At 38.2% G+C, this 23,972-nt stretch overlaps 1 protein-coding gene across 1 annotated transcript in view; it reads left to right on the forward strand.

The window, feature by feature from the left end:
- Nucleotides 1-944: 944 nt before the first annotated feature.
- LOC131849919 (transcriptional regulator Erg-like) overlaps nt 945-23,972 on the forward strand; it is a 34,074-nt gene continuing 11,046 nt past the window's right edge. Inside the window, exons 1-2 of the mRNA XM_059200050.1 lie at nt 945-1,011; nt 22,592-22,693. Of these exons, the coding sequence (XP_059056033.1) occupies nt 22,638-22,693 (56 nt within the window). The 5' untranslated portion in view covers nt 945-1,011; nt 22,592-22,637. The remainder of the gene's footprint in view (nt 1,012-22,591; nt 22,694-23,972) is intronic.

The raw sequence follows: 23,972 nt of genomic DNA on the forward strand, positions 1-23,972 counted from the left end.
ATATTCAATATTTTTTCTATTTGAGTATATAATTGAATTAGTGCTAATTGGTGGTTTGTATTCACACACTTAAACTTAAAATGTAAAGTAATAATAGAATAGAAAGTCATTTATTCAAATAAACTTAATTTAAGCACTTTTGAATAGTCATTACATTTTTTTAATCTACCGCTCATTCGGAGCTGTCTCATCACAAGAAGAACGAGCGAGAAACTTGTGTGTTGCTCTTTTAAACAATCCTTGTAAGTTCACATTTTTAAGTTGAAATGCGTGAATTGTAATAACTAATCACTACATAGTATAAAACAAAGTCGCTGTCGCTGTCTGTCCCTATGTATGCTTAAATCTTTAAAACTACGCAACGGATTTTGAAGCGGTTTTTTTAATAGATAGAGTGATTCAAGAGGGTGGTTTATATGTATAATACATGTACACCCGGGCGAAGCCGGGGTTGGTAGCTAGTTAATATTATAAACGTTAGTTTGTGAGTATGGATGTATGTTTGTTACTATTTCACGCAAAAACTACTGAACGGATTTTGATGTAACTTTACAGTAATACAGCTCATACATCAGAATAACATATAGGCTATAAATTTCATACGGATCAAACCAGGCACAGCTATCTTTCATGTTTCTGATAACATTTTCATAAATGAACACTTGGTGGTACACTGGTATTTTAACAGCCCCTAAAACGTCCGCAAACATCATATCTATGCATTATATATTGATGGAAACAAAGGGGTAGAGACCACCCCTTTATAAATATTTTATCAGGCGTCGGTTGGGCGTGGTGCGGGGGCGTTTCAACCCCTAAACCCGCCCCTAATCTCGTCTCCTCCCCTAAATCTGATCAGTTTGATGTAATCCCTGGCAAGATATAGAGCTCCCAAGCATTGTAACTTGTTAGAATTCCCAGTGTAACAGTTAGAGTGAGTTCAGTGTGTATATAAGTGTGTTTTCTGGTTATTATTGGATACTTGTGATACCATTTAGGGTAATAAATTGGGTAAGTACTATTTAGAGATGGACCACTATCTGCTAGTGTTTTTTTAAGTGTATTGAAGTATTATTACATATAAATAAAATTGTAGTGTCTGTTTGTAATATTGCAATAACAGTTTTTACTACATGCATATGAATATAAATACGGTACATACACCAAAATAACATTTTTTACAATTTTTGTCTGTCTGTCGGATTGTCCGGCTAATCTCTGAAATGGCTGGATCGATTTTGATGGGACTTTTATTAGCAGGTAGCTGATATAATAAGGAGTAACTTAGGCTACTTTTATTTTAGAAAAAATCTCTAAATCTTTTTTGTTAAATTCCACGCGGACGAAGTCGCGAGTACAGCTAGTTTTATATATATACATATTGTGTGTTTTAAAATTGTATACGGATTTTTTTAACCTTTTTAAGTGTCTTAAATTACATATATATATCTTGTATGTTTTAGACTATACATATGTAAATAGGTAAGAAAAAGAAAGAAAATGTTTCTGGACAATATTCACAAATGTTTTCTTGCTCAGACATTCCTATGTACATAAGTTCATAAAAACATGAGGAAAGAATATTCTACAAGAATAAAAGCTTACATTAAAATATATACATATAATAAATCTGTAGGGAGGTCAATTCTGTACATGAAATATATTTCAAAAATAGCTATCAGAGGGTGATCAGTGATCTCTACTGATGACAAAAATGCAATCAGTAAAATGTTTGTCTGTCTGTCTGTATGTTCGTTATAGAAACAAAAACTACTCGACGGATTTTAACAAAACTTGGTACAATTATTCTCCATACTCCCGGGCAGGTTATGGTATACTTTTCATCACGCTACCATCAATAGGAGCAGAGCAGTGAAGGGAAATGTTAGGAAAACACATCACAACCACTGAACCGGAGGAACGACATAGGCTACTTATCTTACGAAAATCAACGGAAACGCAGACGAAGTCGCTGTCACCAGCTAGTCATATATATAAAAATAAAATTGGTCCCATCTGGAAACCATCGTGACAAATTTCTGGTAAATTTGTCACGATGTGCTAACTGACCTGACCTCATGTTCTTATCATCCTCCACACGGGCGCCCATTAGATATGTGATAAGATGAGATATTAATAAATGCATTACCAACGACGGTAATCACAGTTTAATAAAAACAATCTGTATAAACATACATATTTGTTTAGAGATTTTTTTTATACTACTATGGTGGCAATCAAGCATACGGCCCATCTGATGGTAAATGGTTACCGTAGCCTATGGACACCTGAAACATCAGGGGTGTCACGTGCGCGTTGCCGACACTTAGAAACCTTAATATACCCTTCCCGAAAAACCCCATGCTGTAGTCTCGGGGGAAAACCTCGGCAGGAAGTTCATTCGAGGAAGCTCCTCTGAAGCCGCACTGTCCGAGACCACTTAGTTTTTTTTATATGATAATGAAATGGTGCACCCGCCTGCGCTAACGGTTTACGCTAGCGGGGCACCAGTGCAGGATGATAAGATGAGCACGAGGTCAAATCAGTTAGCACAGTTAGGTTTCCAGGGGGAACCGCGTAGAGGTCAACCTGACATGGTACATTGCTAGTGATGGTGTTATCAGTCCACATTACTAACAATACCCTTCCCCCGATTGTGGATGGTTATAAGGGCAGAGGAAGGCCAAAAAAGAGATGGATGGACTGTGTGAAAGATGATATGGTAAGAAAGGAAGTAAATAACGAGATGACTGCGAACAGGGATGAATGGAAGAGAAAAACATATTACGCCGATCCCAAATAAATGGGATAAGGAAGAAGCAGATGATGATATACATAATATATATATAGAAAACACCCAGACCGATAAACATACTCATGAATAAAAGTGTAAACACCATGCCAGGAAACGAACCAGCTACCATCTGAAGTAAAGCGGTGTACTAAACCGTTACACCACTGAGGTAATCAGATATCATCTTATCTATAATATTAGTAAAAAATTGAACTGCAATTCCTTGTTGAGACTTCTAACCACTGCACCAGCAGCCCCTAGCTGCGACAGACGTCACCTCAACAATCCATTCTATAATCACTTTAAACGATTCAAAAACCTTATGACATCCTTACCTCAATGCACGCGCAATTTTACACCTGTTATACTAAATATTGACCTTTATTGTAAGGGCATATGGTGTAGATTAGCACGACGAGGTCATTAGTTGAAAATTGTGGTTTGATAAGATGTAATATTACTTTTGATTCGAGCACGGCGGGCGGCCGCGCTCGCTCCTCACCAGCATCAGTAGGGAGCCCACCTGACGACGCCCTGCCTAGGACAGTTCTTTATTCAGAGACTCAGAAATTAAAAAAATGAAACTCTTTACTCAAACAAAATCAATATTTATTGCGTAGCCACTGTTTTGGCTTTCTTTATATCAATATAACAGTTCCGGCACGCCTTCAAGATTAATAAACACAAAAACTATTAGCTGCAAAAAGTTGCTATTTAATTTTTTAAGGCGCTTTAGATTTATTTTCAATGAACCTACTTCATTTTGTATTAATTAACTCATTTTTTCTTCTTCAAAAAAATTCTATAGATCTCTTCAGAATTATAAAAAATATATTATTAATAGTCAATATTTAATGTAAATTTGGGTTTCATTTGAAACTCCGAGGTGTTAGCGAATACAATATCATATTGCATTGCATATTGTAACTTTCCCACGAAAATCCCGTGCATAAACAACTATTGCCATGCACGCTCGACATTCAAGTAATCGTTTCGTGTGTAATAGGCTTTACTCAGCAAATATGATTTAACAGATGTTTTGAATTTATTTAAGGGTACTTCCAGTATATCCCTTGGTCTCTTATTGTAATGTATTCTTGGTATGTACCACGGAAAATATATATCCGATCTTGTATCAACGCCCGAAAACATTTGTTTTCATTGTATGGTAGAAATCTTATCTTCTTACAGGACTCGCATTGTCATATTATGATAAAAGTCACTAAATAAATATAAGAATAAAAAAAAGTCCTCCATTTTCTCCATCACGGCGCGTCACCGTAACCTTGTTGCATGCCAGTGACAACTTGTCTTCTTTGATCAACCCCTCACCCCCTCACCGCCGCCCCCCGGCGACCCCACGGTCCCCCGCTGACAGTGATTACATCAACAATATATTTTATTAATATAGAGATTTTAAGATGACAAACAAACTGACGGTGACTTTGGAGTACCGTAGTAGGAGAATGCAATTGACATGAGACATATAATAGTAATAAATAACCCTGGACAATTAACACAGCGCCATCTAGTCCCACGGTAAGCAGAGCTTGTGTTATGGGTACTAGACAACTGATATAAATAAATAAATAACCCTGGACAATTAACACAGCGCCATCTAGTCCCACGGTAAGCAGAGCTTGTGTTATGGGTACTAGACAACTGATATAAATAAATAAATAACCCTGGACAATTAACACAGCGCCATCTAGTCCCACGGTAAGCAGAGCTTGTGTTATGGGTACTAGACAACTGATATAAATAAATAAATAACCCTGGACAATTAACACAGCGCCATCTAGTCCCACAGTAAGCAGAGCTTGTGTTATGGGTACTAGACAACTGATATAAATAAATAAATATATTCCTTTTTTTGAATACATATATCACTACATATAGTATAAAACAAAGTCGCTGTCGCTGTCTGTCCGTCCCGTAGAAATGATTCATATTATTATTTATATTCATCAGAAAGCTGCACTATGAGAAAGTTGACTCACTCGCATTCCACGCGAGCAGCACCGTGGTATATATATAGCTAGTCAGCCAAGAGTCAGCAACCTTTTTAATCAACGGACTGATGCTTTACTTTCAATAGTCGCGGGTTCAATTCCTCGCATGACACATTCATTTGTATGACACAAACAATCACACTCATGAGTGTTTTATTGTTTGTATCGGTCTGGGTGTTTTCTATTTATATTATACCAGCTACACGCCCCGGTTTCGCACGGGTGTACATGTATTATATATATAACATATAATATAAACCTTCTTGAATCACTCTATCTATTAAAAAAAGCCCCTTCAAAATTCGTTGCGTAGTTCTATAGATTTAATCACACATAGGGACAGACAGCGACAGCGACTCTATTTTATACTATGTAATAAAGATTATAATAAGAAAGTAGAAAAAATAAATTCAATTATAGAAATACATGATGGGCCGCATAAACATTTCTACCGGGCCGCAAGCGTCCGCGGGCCGCATGTTATTCAACTCTGCTGTAGACAATACACGGCTCAGTTCCCTGACACCAATCAAGCTAATTGAGTGTACACTATAAGTGTCCCGGTCCCCTGTCAGTGTCGCCGTCGCAGTGTCGACACCGCGGGAGTGTCGAGTGTCCCTCACACGGGGGACCGCCTGCAGCGTCGTGGCGGACAGTGGCACTATTACATCTAATATTGTCAAGTTTTGTTAAGACATGGGCTTTTCCGGACTACTCTAATACTGTTGGCCGCAGCTGGCCTTTACAGCTTCACCGGACGATACGAGGCGAGTGCAGATGGCACTCCAACCCAATGGAAGGACTTATGGAGCGGCTGAGGGACAACCCCCGCCTGACGGATACGACGACAGTCTGAGTACACTGCTAGGCACTTGGGGTTCGAAACTCGGCTCAGACCGTCATGTAATAATATCGATCCCCGTTTGAATTGGACGAGGATCGATCGGAGGTGGTAGTGAAAATGACATGTGTTGAGATATGTTTATTAGAGAATCTTCTATACTAACAGTGTTATAATGTATTTAAGTAATAAATATGACAATATATATATATATATATATATATATTCTCTACAGTTCCCTTCTGATCTCTATAATATTGTTTTTTTTTTATGTCAATATTTTGGCGCCAAAGTAATTTCACCTTTTTAAAATGGACTACAGGCAACGGAACAAACCCAAACAGTTATAATATTGAGACAATAAAATTGGGATAATTAAAGTGGGATATTTAACAAGATATGTGTTGCTCTTTTGAATAAATAATAATAATAATAATATCTCAGGACAGCAGCAGAGCTTGTGTTATGGGTACTAGACAACTGATATAAATACATGGATACATTTTGTTTTTGTAAATAAATACACATTATACATAGTAAACACCCAGACCGATACAAACAATCATACTCATGAATACAAATGTTTGTGCCGTGCGAGGAATCGAACCCACGACCATCGGATAGTAAAGCAGTGTGCTAAACCACTAGACCACCGAGGCTGTCAAATATTGCTTTAAGTAAATTTACATTAACAAGTAATGATACATTGTATTGACTGACTTATGTTTTAGTATTTTTTTATATATCGAATGTTTCAAATTCAAGCTGACACGACGCCAGTCTGAGTGCACCGCTATGGATTCTAACTTCGGCTCAGGCCGTCGTCATTTTAATCCCCGTTTGATTTCGACGCTGAGCTCCTCGCAATTCGCTTCCACTATTCTGAAGTTAATAAATTAGTGCCACTTGGTGGTTTGTATTCGAACGTCCCGAAATTGTAAATGTAAAGTTACAATGATTATTTAAAAGAGCAACACACAAGTTACATGCTCGTTCTTCTTCTTGCTTTCCGAATTATTAAAAAATTATCTATGGTATTATAAAGTGCTTATATTTATAATTGTTTGTACAGTCTCTACAAGCAGAAACAATATTTTTTCAAAAGAGCAACACACAAGTTTTTTGCTCATTCTTCATGTGATGAGTCTGCGTTCCGAATGAGTGGTAGAATAAAAAAATGACTATTCAAAAGTTTATTTCTTTATTTATTAACTAGCTACTCGCCCCGGCTTCGCACGGCTGTACATGTATCATATATATAAACCTTCCTCTTGAATCACTTAATCTATTAAAAAAACCGCTTCAAAATCCGTTGGGTAGTTTTAAAGATTTAAGCATACATAGGGACGGACAGACAGCGACAGAGACTTTGTTTTTTACCACTGTTATATAGTATAAACCCCCACAAATGTCTTAAGACTACTTATAAATTTTTTATCATTATTTTTCCTCTTTTAATGAAAGTGGTAAGTGGTAAGTGTTTGAGTTTATTTGAACAAACATCTCTATTTCTGTTCGTATCCTTAATGTGATAACATAATAAATTGATCGTATTTGCTCCGGTGAAGGGTTATCAACCCTAATTAAGGTAATTGTGGTAGTGTTCAGTGTTTGGTCGGTGGTGGCCACCCTTTAGTTGTCACCCCTTGTTACTGTTGATCATTCAACACCCTCAAACAGTTCATGTTATCATTGTCTTTGGCCTGACACCTCACATCACTATATAATCTGTTGTATATAGTTTTAAATCTTCAACATTTGATGGCCCTGCCATTATACTCTTATTTCTTTACAACCACTAATTACAACCACTTCTTAACCACTTTCGTTTCCGGCATTAAAAAACCTTTCTAGATATATGGTACAAAGCAAGGACAGAAACAACTTCATAGATTATAACACTAAACTGTGTACCCACTCATGCATACACAAAATATCTCGTTTAGAAAGTATACACTCTATCCCGAGGAGATAAAAACCATCGCTCTAAAGAATATCCTTCAATTCTTGTCCCTGACGGGTCTAGGTAGCGAACTCTGAAAAAGGGCGAGCACAATAGATATATGTAGGTCGCAGTGCTACAGGTCTACACCTGACAATAGACCAAAACACTTGTTAAATATCCTACGATTTATATATATACAAATAAAAATAATAAGAGTTTATAATACCAATATAGCTGTATAGGATGTTCCTTAGTGTGCATAAATCCATATAAAAAGTAAAAAATATTTTGGCGCCAAAATGTAAAAACTAAATTTGAACATACTTGAACATTGAACATTGAACATAATATTATAACACTGAAGGGACCTTTAGAGCAAATATATGTATTGTCATATTTATTATTTAAATATATTATACCAGTTTTGAAGTGATGTAATGGTTGAAAGTACATATATAAAGCTACAAAATAAACATATCGTATGTTTAGTGATTACACTTTTCATTGTTACTATAGAAGATTCCCTAATCCTTAATTTTAAAAAGCTGTGTAAGCAGTACAGACATACTCGTACCTGTAGTCTGTCTCTTTCTAACATGTCACATATTCATTTGGTGTGTACCATTGACAGCAACAACAATCAGGGGCGGATCGTGAATTTGTGGAGCCCTGGGCTAAATCTACTTTATATTACTCAACTAAAAAAATACACCGACCAGAATAGAATAGAAAATAATTTATTCAAATAAACTTAATTTAAGCACTTTTGAATAGTCATAACAATTTGTTTTTTATCTACCACTCGTTCGGAAAGCTGTCTCATCACAAGAAGAACGAGAAAGAAACTCGTGTGTTGCTCTTTTAAATAATCCTTGTAAGTTTACATTTACAAGTCGAAACGTGTGAATACAAACTACCAACAAGCACTAATTTATTAGGGTCCAATATAAAAAACAATAAGATTAAATCAGTCGTAGTGATAAGAGCAGACCAGTCCCTACAAGCAGCACTCGTTCACGAGTATGACGGATGAGCCAGCCATCACTGTGCTCGACCATATTTTAGGAGAAATTCCCCGTTCCTTTCGATAGACGTGCAATTGCATGGGTTGATAAATCTGTGTTGCCAACCTCATGGTTTTAAACATTCTAGATATATTTTTATATTCTAATAGCGTTTCAGTGGGGACTGGGGGCCGTTTGTATCCTCGGGGCCCTGGGCTGCAGCCCAAAAAGCCCTCAGGTAGCTCCGTTTTATTTTAATCCCATGATTTCGGGATTACTGAAAGATTATACCGAGATCACGGAATCGATTCCGGGATTAATCTAAGAACACAGTGGTAATGAAAAGTCAGTCAATTATTTTGAATCATTCTATTTTTAAAATAGTGACCCTGACCAAATAATGAAAAAAATATTTAATATAACCATGAAACTTTTTCCGTTGGCTTTCTATTGGGTTAGAACTTTTTCCGTTGTTTCTCCGGAAAAAGCTTCAAAAGTGACGGTACTTCCATACAATCTTTCATAACTCTTTCAACCTCTTATAACTCTTTTTCTTAATATTTAATAAATAGGTCAAAATTAAACTTCAAGCTGCTACTGCTAAGCTTTGAAAATTACAATATTTACACCTAAACATTTAACTCTCTTTTAAATTCCTTACAACCTATTTTTCTATATTTATATTTAATCAACAGCCTAAAAATCAGTTTCAGGCTTTGAAAATGGCGATATATCCATACAACCTTGTACCTACCCTTTCAATGTCCTTTTTCAGATTAAAAAGTAACCTATATTCATTCTCAGGGTCTAGATTATGTGTTCCAATTTTCATTTAAATCGGTTCAATAGTTTTTACGTGAAAGCGAGACAGACAGACAGAGTTACTTTCATCATTGCCTCGCCTTTATCCCATTATTTGTGGTCGTCGCAGTATGTCATTCTCTTCCACTGCTCTCTATCGGTCGTCATATCTGAACATACTCTTCTTTTATTCATATCATCTTTCACACAATCTATCCATCTTTTCTTAGGGCGTCCCCTCCCTTTACATCCATCCACATTCATATTATACACTTTCCATAAGACATTTTCACATCTATAATATTAGTAAGGATCATTATTTTCGTTTTTTTTTCTTTTGACTAAAAACATATTTATTTGAGATTTTTGCCAGTTATTCTCTACTGATACTTGTTATAATGATTCAAAGTCAAAAACACATCACATACGGTGCAGGCGCGGGCCGTCCCCCCCTCACCCCCTCCCCCGGCACCGTCACCCCCTCACCCCCTCCCCCGCCCTTAAATACCCACACAGAATCACTAAACAACGCTAAAAGGCGAACTGAATTAGTTATAATGTAACAATACCAAACGCCAACAGTCCCTACGCGGGCCATTATTAATTAAACGGGGCATAACACTGCGGCAGTGGTCCTCAAACTGTACTGTAACTGAGGGCCCACGTCCAGAACCGGGGGGCGGGGGACTTAACCGACTGAACGTGTTACATTTCATATTATAAATACGAATGTTTGTTACTCTTTCACACAAAAACTACTGAACGAATATTGATGAAACTTTACATTCATATAGTTTATACATTAGAATAACATACAGGCTGTAATTTAGGAAATCATTATGTAAATTGCGCGAAATATAATGTTAAGTGTCAAGTGAGTGTTATGCAGACAAAGTTGCGCGGGTAAACTAGTGAAAAAATATTGTTATATTTATTTTTAGATTACTACATTTTTTATTGCACACGGATAAACGAGCATGCGGCTCACCTGATGGTAAGTGATTACCGCCGCCCATGAGCACCCAACACCAGGGGAATGCAAGTGCGTTGTCGGCCTTTTAAGAAGGAATAAGCTCTTTTCTTGAAGGTTTCAATATCGTATCGGTTCGGAAATACCATCGCTGGAATGTGATTCTACAATGTGATTGTGCGAGGCAAAGAAATATCCTAACAAACGAATTAAAATAAAATGGACACTAAACTGTTAAGTTTGGGAACCTCTGAACGATGAGTACGTTGAGTGGTGCCCCGGGGGACGAGGCGCGCCCCGCGGCACTGCTTACTAAGTACAAACATTTACAGTTATCTTTATTATGACGGACAGAAATCAAATGTACGACTAGTTCCGACGCGCCGCTTTGCACGCCCACTATTTGTTTTTATTCTTGATATTGCAAACTCCACTTCCTTCCTTCCCACGGAATTGTAAGTGGCAACAGTCACTTATATACATTTTTTTATCATGAAAGTGGTAAACTATTTGGTATTGCAATATCATATGCTGGTGGTCACTCTGTTCTCACAAATATGAATTTAAATGAATCTGTATTATTGTAAACATGTACAACATTTTGAAAAGAATACGAGCTGAGTTTCTTGTCAGTTCTCATCTCGAAATCATCCCTAACTGACGGTAGATTTGACATATCATAAGAGTCTGTAATAGACCTACATGAATACAGATATTTTGGACTTTGAAATAACCATTCTTCTTCTTAGTGGGTACACTCTTGTCAGAGTGGTCGTCGTCAAGATTTTGAATGAGTTGTGTTTTTTGGTGTTTTTTTTTTGTTGTTTCGGCACCATTCGCGCGCGGACTGCAGCTGTCCGGGTACATTTGTAAACTGAGCACTTAGTTGCGGCCTTGATCCAATCTGTGCATCTCACTGGTGATCTACCACGTGGCCTGGTGCAGTGCAGTCACTTTTCCCTGCACTCATCTCATTGGTGATCTACCACGTGGCCTGATGCAGTGCAGTCACTTTTCCCTGCACTCATCTCATTGGTGATCTACCACGTGGCCTGATGCAGTGCAGTCACTTTTCCCTGCACTCATCTCATTGGTGATCTACCACGTGGCCTGATGCAGTGCAGTCACTTTTCCCTGCACTCATCTCATTGGTGATCTACCACGTGGCCTGATGCAGTGCAGTCACTTTTCCCTGCACTCATCTCATTGGTGATCTACCACGTGGCCTGATGCAGTGCAGTCACTTTTCCCTGCACTCATCTCATTGGTGATCTACCACGTGGCCTGATGCAGTGCAGTCACTTTTCCCTGCACTCATCTCATTGGTGATCTACCACGTGGCCTGGTGCCTTCCACTTTTCCCTGCACTCATCTCATTGGTGATCTACCACGCGGCCTGGTGCCTTCCACTTTTCCCTGCACTCATCTCATTGGTGATCTACCACGCGGCCTGGTGCCTTCCACTTTTCCCTGCACTCATCTCATTGGTGATCTACCACGCGGCCTGGTGCCTTCCACTTTTCCCTGCACTCATCTCATTGGTGATCTACCACGCGGCCTGGTGCCTTCCACTTTTCCCTGCACTCATCTCATTGGTGATCTACCACGTGGCCTGGTGCCTTCCACTTTTCCCTGCACTACGAGACGCTCTATGGAGTCATTACCACGGCGAGACACATGGCCGAAGAAGCTCAGAATGCGTGACTGCACTGTGCTTGATAAAACTCTGATGGAGAGTTCTTTTCAGAGAGAAACAAGCATACGGCCTATCTGATGGTAAACGGTAACCGTAGCCTATGGACGCCTGAAACACCAGGGGTGTCAGGCGTTGACAACCCTTAAGAAACCTTAATATACCCTTCTTGAAAAACCCCATGCTGTAGCTCTCTATAGAACAATTTCAAAATTAAAAATATGTATATAATTGTATTCAAATACTTTTATTAAAAAATATTATTGTTTTAATATATTTTGATAAAAGTACGCCCCGGTCATCTAGCGGTCTATAACACCGCCTTACGTCCGATGGTCGCGGGTTCGATTCCCCGCACGGCACAAACATTTGTATTCATGAGTATGATTGTTTGTATCAGTCTGGGTGTTTTCTATGTATAATGTGTATGTATTTACTGAAATTAGCCGGAACAAACAGACAGACAGATAAAAATTGTAAAAAATGTTATTTTGGTCTATGTACCGTATTTATATTCATATGCATGTAGTAAAAAACGGTTATTTCAATATTAACAAACAGACACTCTAATTTTATTTATGTATAGATGTATAGATCACATAATAACAAGTAAGAAGATTTGAACACACGACCTCTGGGTTCAAGTCGTGGCAGCCAACCACTGAACCACAACGGTATCGATGTTTATTTGTTTTTCTACTTATTTATTTTTTTATAAAAATATATAGACAATATCTTATCTCTAAAAACCCACACGACGGGTAGTTAGCAAGGGTGGCTGCACAAAAAAGGATTACACTTGTAAATAGTAATAGATCGTGGGCCGTCGCTCAATTCATTAGCAACCCCATCGCCGGCCACTTGTTGCGCCCCCTCCCCCCGGATTAAGTGGATCCGATAATGTGCCGTGTAATTGAGACGCACACAAAGGGTAGCGGGTTCGAATTCCGGGGTAAATATTTATTTTACAACTGTCACAAAACAATTGCAAGTTCTACGACTTGTCTGTATATTGCTATTGTTATTACCTGTATTGTATACTAGCTGTTACACGCGACTTCTTTCGCGTGGAATTTAGCTTATTTAATAAAATAAAAAAAATTCTAACACAAAACTATAATTTACACCTTATAACAATATCTATGCAATAACATAACTATCTGCGAGTGAAAATCCCGTCTTTATCGGTCCAGCTGTTAGCAAGAACAGACAGGCTGACAATTTTTTTTAAAATATTATGATGGACTTGGTAGTAAAGCGGTTTAGCACATCGCCTACCGATGGTCGCGGGTTCGATTCGAAACATTTGCATTCATGAGTATGATTGTTTGTATCATTCTGGGTGTTTTCTATATATAATATGTATGTATTTACAAGAAAAAGAAATCTATGTATATGTATCAGTAATCTAGTACCCATAACACAAGCTTTAGCTAGCTTAACTTGGGTCTAGATGGCGCTGTGTGAATTGTCCTGAGATTATTATTATTAGTTATTTTGTCAACACTCTCTACATTTGTTACAAATTATGTTAGAACCTAATATATCATCATTGCATAGTACAAAATAGAGTCGCTGTCGCTGTCTGTCCCTATGTATGCTTAAATCTTTATAACTACGCAACGGATTTTGAAGCGGTTTTTTAATAGATAGATTCAAGAGGAAGTTTTATATATATAATACATGTACACCCGGGCGAAGTCGGGGCGAGTAGCTAGTATTACTATAATATACGTGTTTTCATTATTTAGACACCCAGACAGTCCACCGATCCATCACACTTTAACGTACATATAGACAAATTTAAAAAGCTAGTTCTTAAAGAAACGATTTGAAATTTTTTTACGTAAATATTTTAAAGCAACAGTATCCATTATGAATCTTTATAAACGGGGTAGATAATTGAGATGCTCTCAAATTGCAACCGACCGTGTAATTGTTGCATAAATATTCGAAGTACTGCTAGCAAGCTAGGGGTTGTAAAATAATAAATTGCTAAACGTGCTGCTTGTAGGGGCTGGTCTGCTCTAATCACTATGACAATCAGTCCTCTTATTAATTGTTTAACCAGTTGGTTATATATTCAATATTTTTTCTATTTGAGTAATTAATTAATTAGTGCTGGCTAACTGACCTGACCTCGTGTTCTTATAAGACATCCTCCACTGGTGCCCCGCCAGCGTATACCGTCAGTGCAGGCGGGAGCACCGTTACATTATTCATAATATTAAAACTAGATTTAAAGAGAAACTTGCTGTCCCCAAGTATCATTTAGAAAAAGTCAATAGGTCCTTATGGGAATAGGTATAAAAATTTACAATAAGATACCAAAGGATATGTTGGAATTACCCTTAAATAAATTCAAAACATCTGTTAAATCATATTTACTGAGCAAGGCCTATTACTCACTAAACGATTACTTGAATGACGAGCGTGCATGGCAATAGTTGTTCATGCACTGAAATTTCATTTAATGTTAGACATAGACACCTATATAAATATACATTGTAAATAAACTGGCTTTTAAAAAAAGTAATTCAATTGAGTTACTTGCCAGTTCTTCTCAATTGAATATACATATATACTGAACTGGACGGTGGGGAAATATTATATTATAAAAAAATTAAGTTCATAAGCGGCTAAAATGTCCTACAAGAATAAATTATTTATGAATTTTAATTTGAATTATCATCCATAAAAAAAAAATAAGAAAATAGCCCAAACGCCCCAATAAAAAAAACCATTGTAAACTAAAAAAAACAAACTTTGTAAAGCTGAACTTTTACATTTATATAATTAGTACGTTGAGTTGTGAATGTGTCTTCTTTATTCCCCGGTCCATTATTAGAAGTTCGTTACAATACATATATAGGGTATACATTGTGCTGCGGTGGTGCTTGTAGTGCGACGCGACGGTGCACGGTGGCGGCCGCTCATTAGCTAATTGATGGCATTGTGTGTGACAAAAGTGACAATGTCACAACCAACACGTGACGCGACACCGACGTCCCCTAAACTCTTGTATACTTAATTAGATTTTGTTTTATATATGATATTGTAACGGTGCCTTCGCCTGCGCTGACGGTATACGCTGGCGGGGCATCAGTGGAGGATGATAAGAACATGAGGTCAGGTCAGTTAGCACATCCTGACAAATTCACTAGGGATTTATCAAGAGGGAACCGTGTGTGGAGGTCAACCTGACATGGTACATTGCTAGCAATAAGATCACCAGTCCACAGTACTAACAGTCGCTTTTCCTGGTTTTGGGCAATTGTCAGGTGCTTGGACCAGGTGCAGGTGCACTGCGACCTATATAGATCTATTGTGCTCGCCCTTTTTCAAAGTTCGCTACCTAGACTCGATTCATATATATTTAATATATTTGAAATATAACAAATATATAATTATTATTTTTTAATTGGAAGCAGTAGTTCCTGAGATTATCCTTAACTATTTCTGTACCTCAATTTAAGTTCATAGAAATTCAAATGAAATGGGGGAATACTGTATGTTTAATACAATTTACTATAGAGGACACTACCATAAAACACAAATATTTACACTGTGAACAAAATGACCAAATTAAAAAAAAAATTTCGGACTACTCTAATGCTGTTGGCCGCAGCTGGCCTTTACAGCTTCACCGGACGATACGAGGCGAGTGCAGATGACACTCCAAACCAAGGAAGGCTTATGGAGTGGCTGAAGGACAACTCCCGCCTGACGGATACGACGACAGTCAGAGGACACCGCTAGGGTTCGAACCTCGGCCATCGTAATGTCAATTCCCGTTTGAATTGGACTAAGGATTGATCGGATATATGGATTGGGACAAAAGTCAAACATTAGCGCGTTTCAATTTTTCTACTAGCGCCATCTAGTAACCAACATGAGAAACAAACCTAGTAAACTAAACACTGGCAGAAGTTGGATAAATATGAATATACGGTACAGTCGGCTGAGACCTCTCACCGGATGCTGTTCAAATATTAACCCAACCCCCTCACCCCCGTGACCCGCTGCCACCCCGTGCCGTTGGGCGGGAGGCGTGGCCGGATCCGGAAGCTGGCACATTACCAGACACGTGCAATTGTTTGTGCGATTGCAACATTACTGCGAGGGAAATCACGGGGGATTGTGTTTTACTTTTGATGATCTGTATTATTGTAAACATGTACAACATTCATTTGAAAAGAATACGAGCTGAGTTTCTTGCCAGTTGTTCTCATCTCGAAATCATACCGAACTGACGGTAGATTTGACATAAGAGTCTGTAATAGACCTACATGAATAAAGATATTTTGATTTTCACTTTGGTTGATAATGTAATGGTGCACCCGCCTGCGCTGGCGGTATACGCTGGCGGGGCACCAGTGGAGGATGATAAGAGCATGAGGTCAGGTCAGTTAGCACATCGTGAAAAATTCACCAGGAATTTTTATCTATGCCATTTCATAGCTATATCCAGTGGTGTAGCTACCTAGGGGCTAGGCGGGGCAGTGCCCCGGGGCCCTTATGCTCAGGGGACCCTCGAACTCTTACCAGAAAATCTCGATAGACGTGAACTTTTGAAAATTTCTCCCATTTTCAAAATAAATATAACAGGTTGTAACTTGACTTTATTCATGGCAACTCAGTTGAGAGACATTCTAAAGTTGTACCTTCGGAATTCCCGTAAATTCTTTCTGTTGGTTGGCAGTGTTGTCAGTTTGACGGATAGAGATATGTGCGTTTTAATAAAACTGTAATGTAGGGCTCCACTGCCGAGCGGTGGTGCCCCAGGGCCCTTGGTTACTTAACTAAGCCGGCTCATTTATCCGGTTTGGGCGATTCCTTCGTCGTTCAGGCTATCAAACCTCGGAATGACTCACCTCTTGATATCAAAACTGCTACGAATATTTTTTCTTTTAAAAGACCCGTCCCCACAAGCCTCCATAAAAAAAAATAACCTTCACCTAGGGTTACCAAGCCCAAATTAAAAAAACCAGGACTATCCCGTTTAAAAACAGAACTTTTTTTTTTATTTAATATTTTACGGCTCTGGATACAAGTCCTTTTTAGCCCAACATAAAATACAAAACCTTAAAAAAAAAATATAATTTCTTCCCATAAAAACAGAACGCAGTAACAGTGTTGCAATAGTTATATCAATCATTACATACATAGTAAAAAAAACTAAAACAAAATCGCTGTCTGTCCGTCCCTATATATGCTCAAATCTTTAAAACTACGCAACGGATTTTTAACCGTTTTTTTTTAATAGACAGAGTGATTCAAGAAGGTTTATATGTATAGTACTTGCACACCCGGACGAAACCGGGGCGAGTCGCTAGTATGTAGTAAAATTCAAGTAATTTATAATCCGGTTTTTAAAAAGTATTTGATACAATCATACTGTTGAAAATCAGTAATTAAGGCGCATATTCAGGACTTTGCTGGACACTTCAGAAACTAGGACATGTCCTGGGAGAACAGGACGGTTGGCGACTCTATCCTCGGCCACCTATCGCTACACCTCGCGCTCTTTTTAATATTTGCCACGTGGCTTCCTGTGTATTATAATAACAATCCACCTGTTTGTCAATCCGTACGTGTCAATCAGGTGGGCGCGCGCCGGGGGCTGCGGCACCGTGCGGAATAATCAATTGACAGTTAGGGCTCCGCCGCGAAATTTAATAATTTAAAAATTTTATTCACGTTCCCAATAAATGTCGACACCGTTGCGGTTTAGTGGTTGGCTGCCACGGCTTGAGTACAGAGGTCGTGAATTCAAATCTTTTTAATAATAATAATAATAATCTCAGGACAATTCACACAGCGCCATCTAGACCCAAGTTAAGCTAGCTAAAGCTTGTGTTATGGGTACTAGACAACTGATACAAATACATAGTTTTTTTTTAAATAACATAGAAATACATAGCAAACACCCAGACCGAAACAAACAATCATACTCGTGTAGTATAAAGTCAGTGTACTAAACCACTAGATCACCGAGGGCGTCGTTTAATAATCATAGTATTATGACGGCTTCGGTGATCTAGCAGTATAAACAAGCTTACATATAATGGTCGCGGGTTCGATTCCTCGCACGGTACAAACACTTGTATTCATGAGCATGATTGTCTCTAACAGTTTGGTTTAGGTTGGTCCCATTTCTATTTGAGTTTTTGGAATTTTCTTTTATTATCAGATGTAACAAGTTAAGTTACTGAAAGCTAAAGAAACGCTACAAAGCAATTTGCTTGACGACTTAAATATGTGGGACAGACATTGCAAATACTCCAGCTCTACCATCTATACATATAAATAAAATTGGAGTGTCTGTATGTAATATTGAAATAACCGTTTTTACTACATGTATATGAATATACACTAAAATAACATTCTTTACAATTTTTGTCTGTCTGTCTGTCTGTTTGTTCCGCCTAATCTCTGAAATGGCTGGACCGATTTTGACGGGACTTTCATGGGCAGGTAGCTGATGTAATAAGGGCTACTTTTATTTTAGTAAATGAAAGTTAAATTTCACGCGGACAAAGTCGCGGGGAACAGCTAGTAGATTATAAGACTGAACTGTGTAAGCAGTACAGACATACACTGTCACTTTCTGTCACTTTCTAACATGTCACACGCCGCTACCTCCGATGGTCGCGGGTTCGATTCCTCGCACGGTAATACACATTTGTATGATTGTTTGGATCGGTCTGATGTTTTCTATTTCTACATATCATTACATAGTATAAAACAAAGTCGCTGTCGCTGTCTGTCTGTCCCTATGTGTGCTTAAATCTTTAAAACTACGCAACGGATGTTGAAGCGGTTTTTTTAATAGATAGAGTGATTCAAGAGGAAGGTTTATATGTATAATACATGTACACCCAGGCGAAGCCAGGGAGAATAGCTAGTAATAAATACAACAGCACGTTGTCTAGCGTGTCTGTGCGTCTGTGTTCGGTACATGGGCGCGGTGGGCGGGCGGTGTGCCGGGGCGGCGGAAGTCGGCCGCGGGTTCATTTCCTGTCTGCGGGGCGCCACCAGCTGATTGTGATCGACATGGATTTTTCATTGGATTTCTTAGTCTTATTCAGCTTGCAACCTCGAGGTCGTGCGTTCGATTCCGTTCTCTACAATCCTTACTAATATTATGTAATATTATGTTATCTGTGCTAATATTATAAATGTGACAGTAGGTATGTTTGTTACGCTTTCACGCGAAAACTACTGAACCGATCATCATGAAATTTTGGAGGTATTAGAATGAACTTAGGATATTTTTACTAAAAAAAAAACATGTGAGCGACGCCGCGTTGAAAGCTAGTACACTATAATTAAAAAAAAAATTATGTAAATTGAGCGAAATATACTGAAAAATGTCAAATAAGTATGATACAGACGAAACCGCGTGGGTCAGCTAGTAAAATATTTTATGTTTATGGTCACCAACAACTTACTTGCAATTCCCCTGGTGTTGGGTGCTCACGGGCGGCGGTAATCACTTACCATCAGGTGAGCCGCATGCTCGTCTGTCTCCTGTATTATAAATAAAACAAAATTAAGAGAGAAATTCAAAGAGGCAAATATTCTCACTGTTGCTTCTTCTCATATGGCAATATGTTTGCGGGGCCAGTCTAAGTCAAAATCGATACAAATTCAAAATATCTTTATTCGTGTAGGTCTACAGACTCTTATGATTCTATAGAGACCACAGCATGGGGTTTTTCAAGATGTAACAAGGAGTGACTTAGGCTACTTTAATTTTAGAAAAATTCTTTAATTTTGGAAAAATAAGTTAAATTTCTCGCGGACGAAGTCGCGAGTACAGCTAACATAAATATGACAATCCACGGTAGTGGCGACCAGCAGTCTTCCTTCATGAAGGTGGACAGCATGTTGTCTGTGACCACAACGCGACGTTTACCGCTCACCATCCGGCGGGCCGTATGTACCATTCAAATAAGATAAATCTCAAATTGAGTGCGTATTGATATTGTAAATTTGAATGTAATATTGGCTAACAATACGAGGTGATTGTACCTTGTGCGTCGCGGAATTGCATTTGTGAGTACGGCTTCGAGTCCCGAGCTTGAATGTTGATGAGCCACCCGCCACACCTAGGGGGCTTAATTCTTACTAATATTAAAAATGCGAAAGTAACTCTGTCTGTCTGTCTGTCTGTTTGTCTCGCTTTCACGCCAAAACTACTGAACCGATTTAAATGAAATTTTGTACACAGATAGTCTAGACCCTGAGAAAGGACATAGGCTACTTTTTAATGCGAAAATTGGGATGTAAGGGGTTGAAATTGGAGATGAAAGATTGTATGGAAGAATCGTGATTTTTGAAGCTAGAAGATTGAAACTTATTTTTGAGGCTGTTGATTAATTATAAATAAAGAAAAATGGGTTGTAAAGAATTTAAAGGGGAATAAATGTTTATATGGAAATATTGTCATTTTTAACTTATTTATTCAATACATATTTAGAAAAAGAGTTATAAGGGGTTGAAAGAGTTATGTATGGAAGGGTCGTCATATTTGAAGCAAACAGGATGAAACTTTTTCATTTGGCTTTTATTGGGTTAGGTCATAACATTTTTTTTTCATTATTTGGTCAAGCTCACTATTTTACGCGGATGAAGTCGCGAGTACAGCTAGTTATAAATAAACTACCGACTCGCCCCGGCTTCGCACGGATATACGTGTATTACACATATAAACCTTCCTATCGAATCACTCTATCTATTAAAAAAACCGCTGCAAAATCCGTTGCGTAGTTTTAAAGATTTAAGCATACATAGGGACAGACAGCGACAGCGCCTTTGTTTTATACTATGTAATGAGTTTTGTTGCGTGTAAATTTTACGATGTTGTTGGTCGAGACGATGTATATTACAGATGATGATAAACTGACAATATGTACATAGAAATAATGATCTTATATACTAAATAACAATAGGAACATGTAAGGTGGGGTGACACAGTTTAGATACAGCAGTGCCTAGTAGACAATATTGAATTTGTCTTACTAGACATTATTAAATGCAATTATTATTTTCATGTATCTAGGTGACTGCGTCCCATAAGTTTAGCACACCGTCTTACTTCGCTGTCGCGGGTTCGATTCCTTGCACGGTACAATTTATTCATGAGTATGACTGTTTGTATCGCTCTCGGTGTTTTCTATGTATATTTATTTATTATTTTATTGCACTTAAAAATTTTACATTTTGGCGAGCTTGACTCCAGGTGGTCTAGGGGTTTAGCACACCGTCTTACTTCCGATGGTCGCGGGTTCGATTGCTCGCACGGTACAATTTGTATTCATGAGTATGATTGTTTGTATCCATCTGAATATTTTCTATATATAATATGCATTTACACGAAAAAAAAATATCTATATATTTGTATCAGTTGTCTAGCACCCATAACACAAGCTTTAGCTAGCTTACTTGGGACAAGATGGCGCTGTGTGAATTGTCCTGAGATTATTATCTGTCGTCTCTTAAAAGTGTCCCCCAGCATCTCAATCGATAACTGATAATCCTGCAAGGCAGTTTGCGTGCGACGCGACAGTCGCATTAACGCAGATTCGCAATATCCGGCTGCCAGCCGCGATTGGATTTTGTGCGTGATGTTTGTACCCGAAATGGATATTACAATATCCTCAAATTACGTTTTTTTTACAGAATTGTTGTCGTTTCAATTTTCAATAATGTTTTGCAGCGTTTGTAAAAACAGACTGCGTGGATACCTCAGTCTCGTTTAAAAATAATAATAATCTCAGGACAATTCACACAGCGCCATCTAGACACAAATTAAGCTAGCTAAAGCTTGTGTTATGGGTACTAGACAACTGATACATATACATAAGGACATTTTTATTTTAAAACATACATAATATACATAGAAAACACCCAGATCACAAACGATCATACTCGTGAATACAATTGTGCCGTGCGAGGAATCGAACCCGCGACCATCGGAAGTAAGGCTGCTAAAGCTGTCTTATATGTACAATATATTTTTTAAATGTACTTTACAATTGTAAAAACCAAGTGATTATTGTTCAGGGAAATAACACAAATTTTCAGTCTCAATTCATTCGAGAGTTCGTGACACGTACAATCTTAGAATAGAATATAAAATGTTATTACACACTAGCTGTATTTTCGACTTCGTCCGTGTGGAATTTAAGTTTATTTTTCTAAAATAAATGTAGCCTAAGTTACTCCTTATTACATCAGCTACCTGCCAATAAAAGTCCCGTCAAAATCGGTCCAGCCATTTCAGAGATTAGCCGGAACGAACAGACTGACAGACAATAGTTGTAAAAAATGTTATGCATGTAGTAAAAAAACGGTTATTTCAATGTTATAAACAGACACTCCAATTTTATTTATATGTATAGATTATCTACATGTTATATTGAATTTAATTTTTTTTTTTTGGTGTTTGTTTTTTTTTATATCGTAAAATTGATGAAAAGCACTGAATATATATTTTTTTCTTTAATAGTGTTTTTGTGTACAGGCGCGGATGAGGGCGCGTGCCGGGCGGCGGCGGGGCGCGGCGTGAGATGTCGCAGGCTCCCTTCTCGCTGCCCTGGGGGCTCCACTATCAGCACAGACACGGGTACTACACTCATTCATTCATTCATAATTTAAAAGCTAGGCTCTTGTTAGGCTACCGGGAGAGGAACCCCAAGTAGTGACTTGTGATACGGGTGTAGGTTTAAAGGGCCCTTTCAGAATGCATTTTTGGGCTGTAGCCCAGGGCCTTGAAGTACAAAAGCCCCCCAGTCCCCACTGAAACGATATTTCATTCATTCATAATTTAAAAGCTAGGCTCTTGTTAGGCTATTTTTGGGCTGTAGCCCAGGGCCTTGAAGTACAAAAGCCCCCCAGTCCCCACTGAAACGATATTTCATTCATTCATAATTTAAAAGCTAGGCTCTTGTTAGGCTACCGGGAGAGGAACCCCAAGTAGTGACTTGTGATACGGGTGTAGGTTTAAAGGGCCCTTTCAGAATGCATTTTTTGGGCTGTAGCCCAGGGCCTTGAAGTACAAAAGCCCCCCAGTCCCCACTGAAACGATATTTCATTCATTCATAATTTAAGAGCTACGCTCTTGTCGGTGGAGCTCTTGCCACTTTCCGCGATCTTTCATCATGCTCTTTAATTCTTGATACGACACGACTCCCATTTTGTCCTCAATTTGTTTGATGTAGCTATTCCTTGCTCTTCCCCTCCCCCTCTTTCCTTCTACTTTCCCCTCAATAATAATTTTCATGAAATCATCGTGCCGTATCAAGTGCCCTAACATTTTTCCTCGTCTATTTTCTATGGTGTTCAATATTTGTCTTTTTTCTTTTACCCTGTGTAGTACTTCTTCGTTTCTTACTTTATCCTTCCAGCTAATTCTTTCCATCCTCCTCCAACACCACATTTCAAAAGCCTCCAGTTTGTCTCTTTCCTTTTGATTTAATGTCCACGTCTCACACGCTACGAAACGATATTTAGAATATAAAAAATATCTAGAATGTTTGAAAACCATAAGATTGGCAACCCTGAGATCAAACAAGTGCGCGTCTACTGAAAGGAACGGGGTGTGATATAGTGATGCAAATCAGCACGTTCAATAGTACATTGTGCCAGTGTACGTTTTATCTTACGACACGTAGGTGACGCAGTAGCTCATATATATAGTTTATGTAATTAGTGTAAGCTAGAGTAAATCAAGATGTAACAGTTAATATACAAGTTACACCCTACTGTGTGTGTTTACTCTCACCACCCTCCTGTCATCACAGGGGAATCTCTGGTCGCTTGTTTTTGGTTGGTGTATTTTTTAAGTTGAGTAATATAATTACGAGGGCCCTAAGTAGGTTAAGTCTAGGGCCCCCTCAAATTCA

The sequence above is a fragment of the Achroia grisella genome, unplaced genomic scaffold, assembly GCF_030625045.1.
Source record: "Achroia grisella isolate CSIRO2021 unplaced genomic scaffold, CSIRO_AGI_Agris_v1 utg6672, whole genome shotgun sequence".
NCBI lineage: Eukaryota > Metazoa > Arthropoda > Insecta > Lepidoptera > Pyralidae > Achroia > Achroia grisella.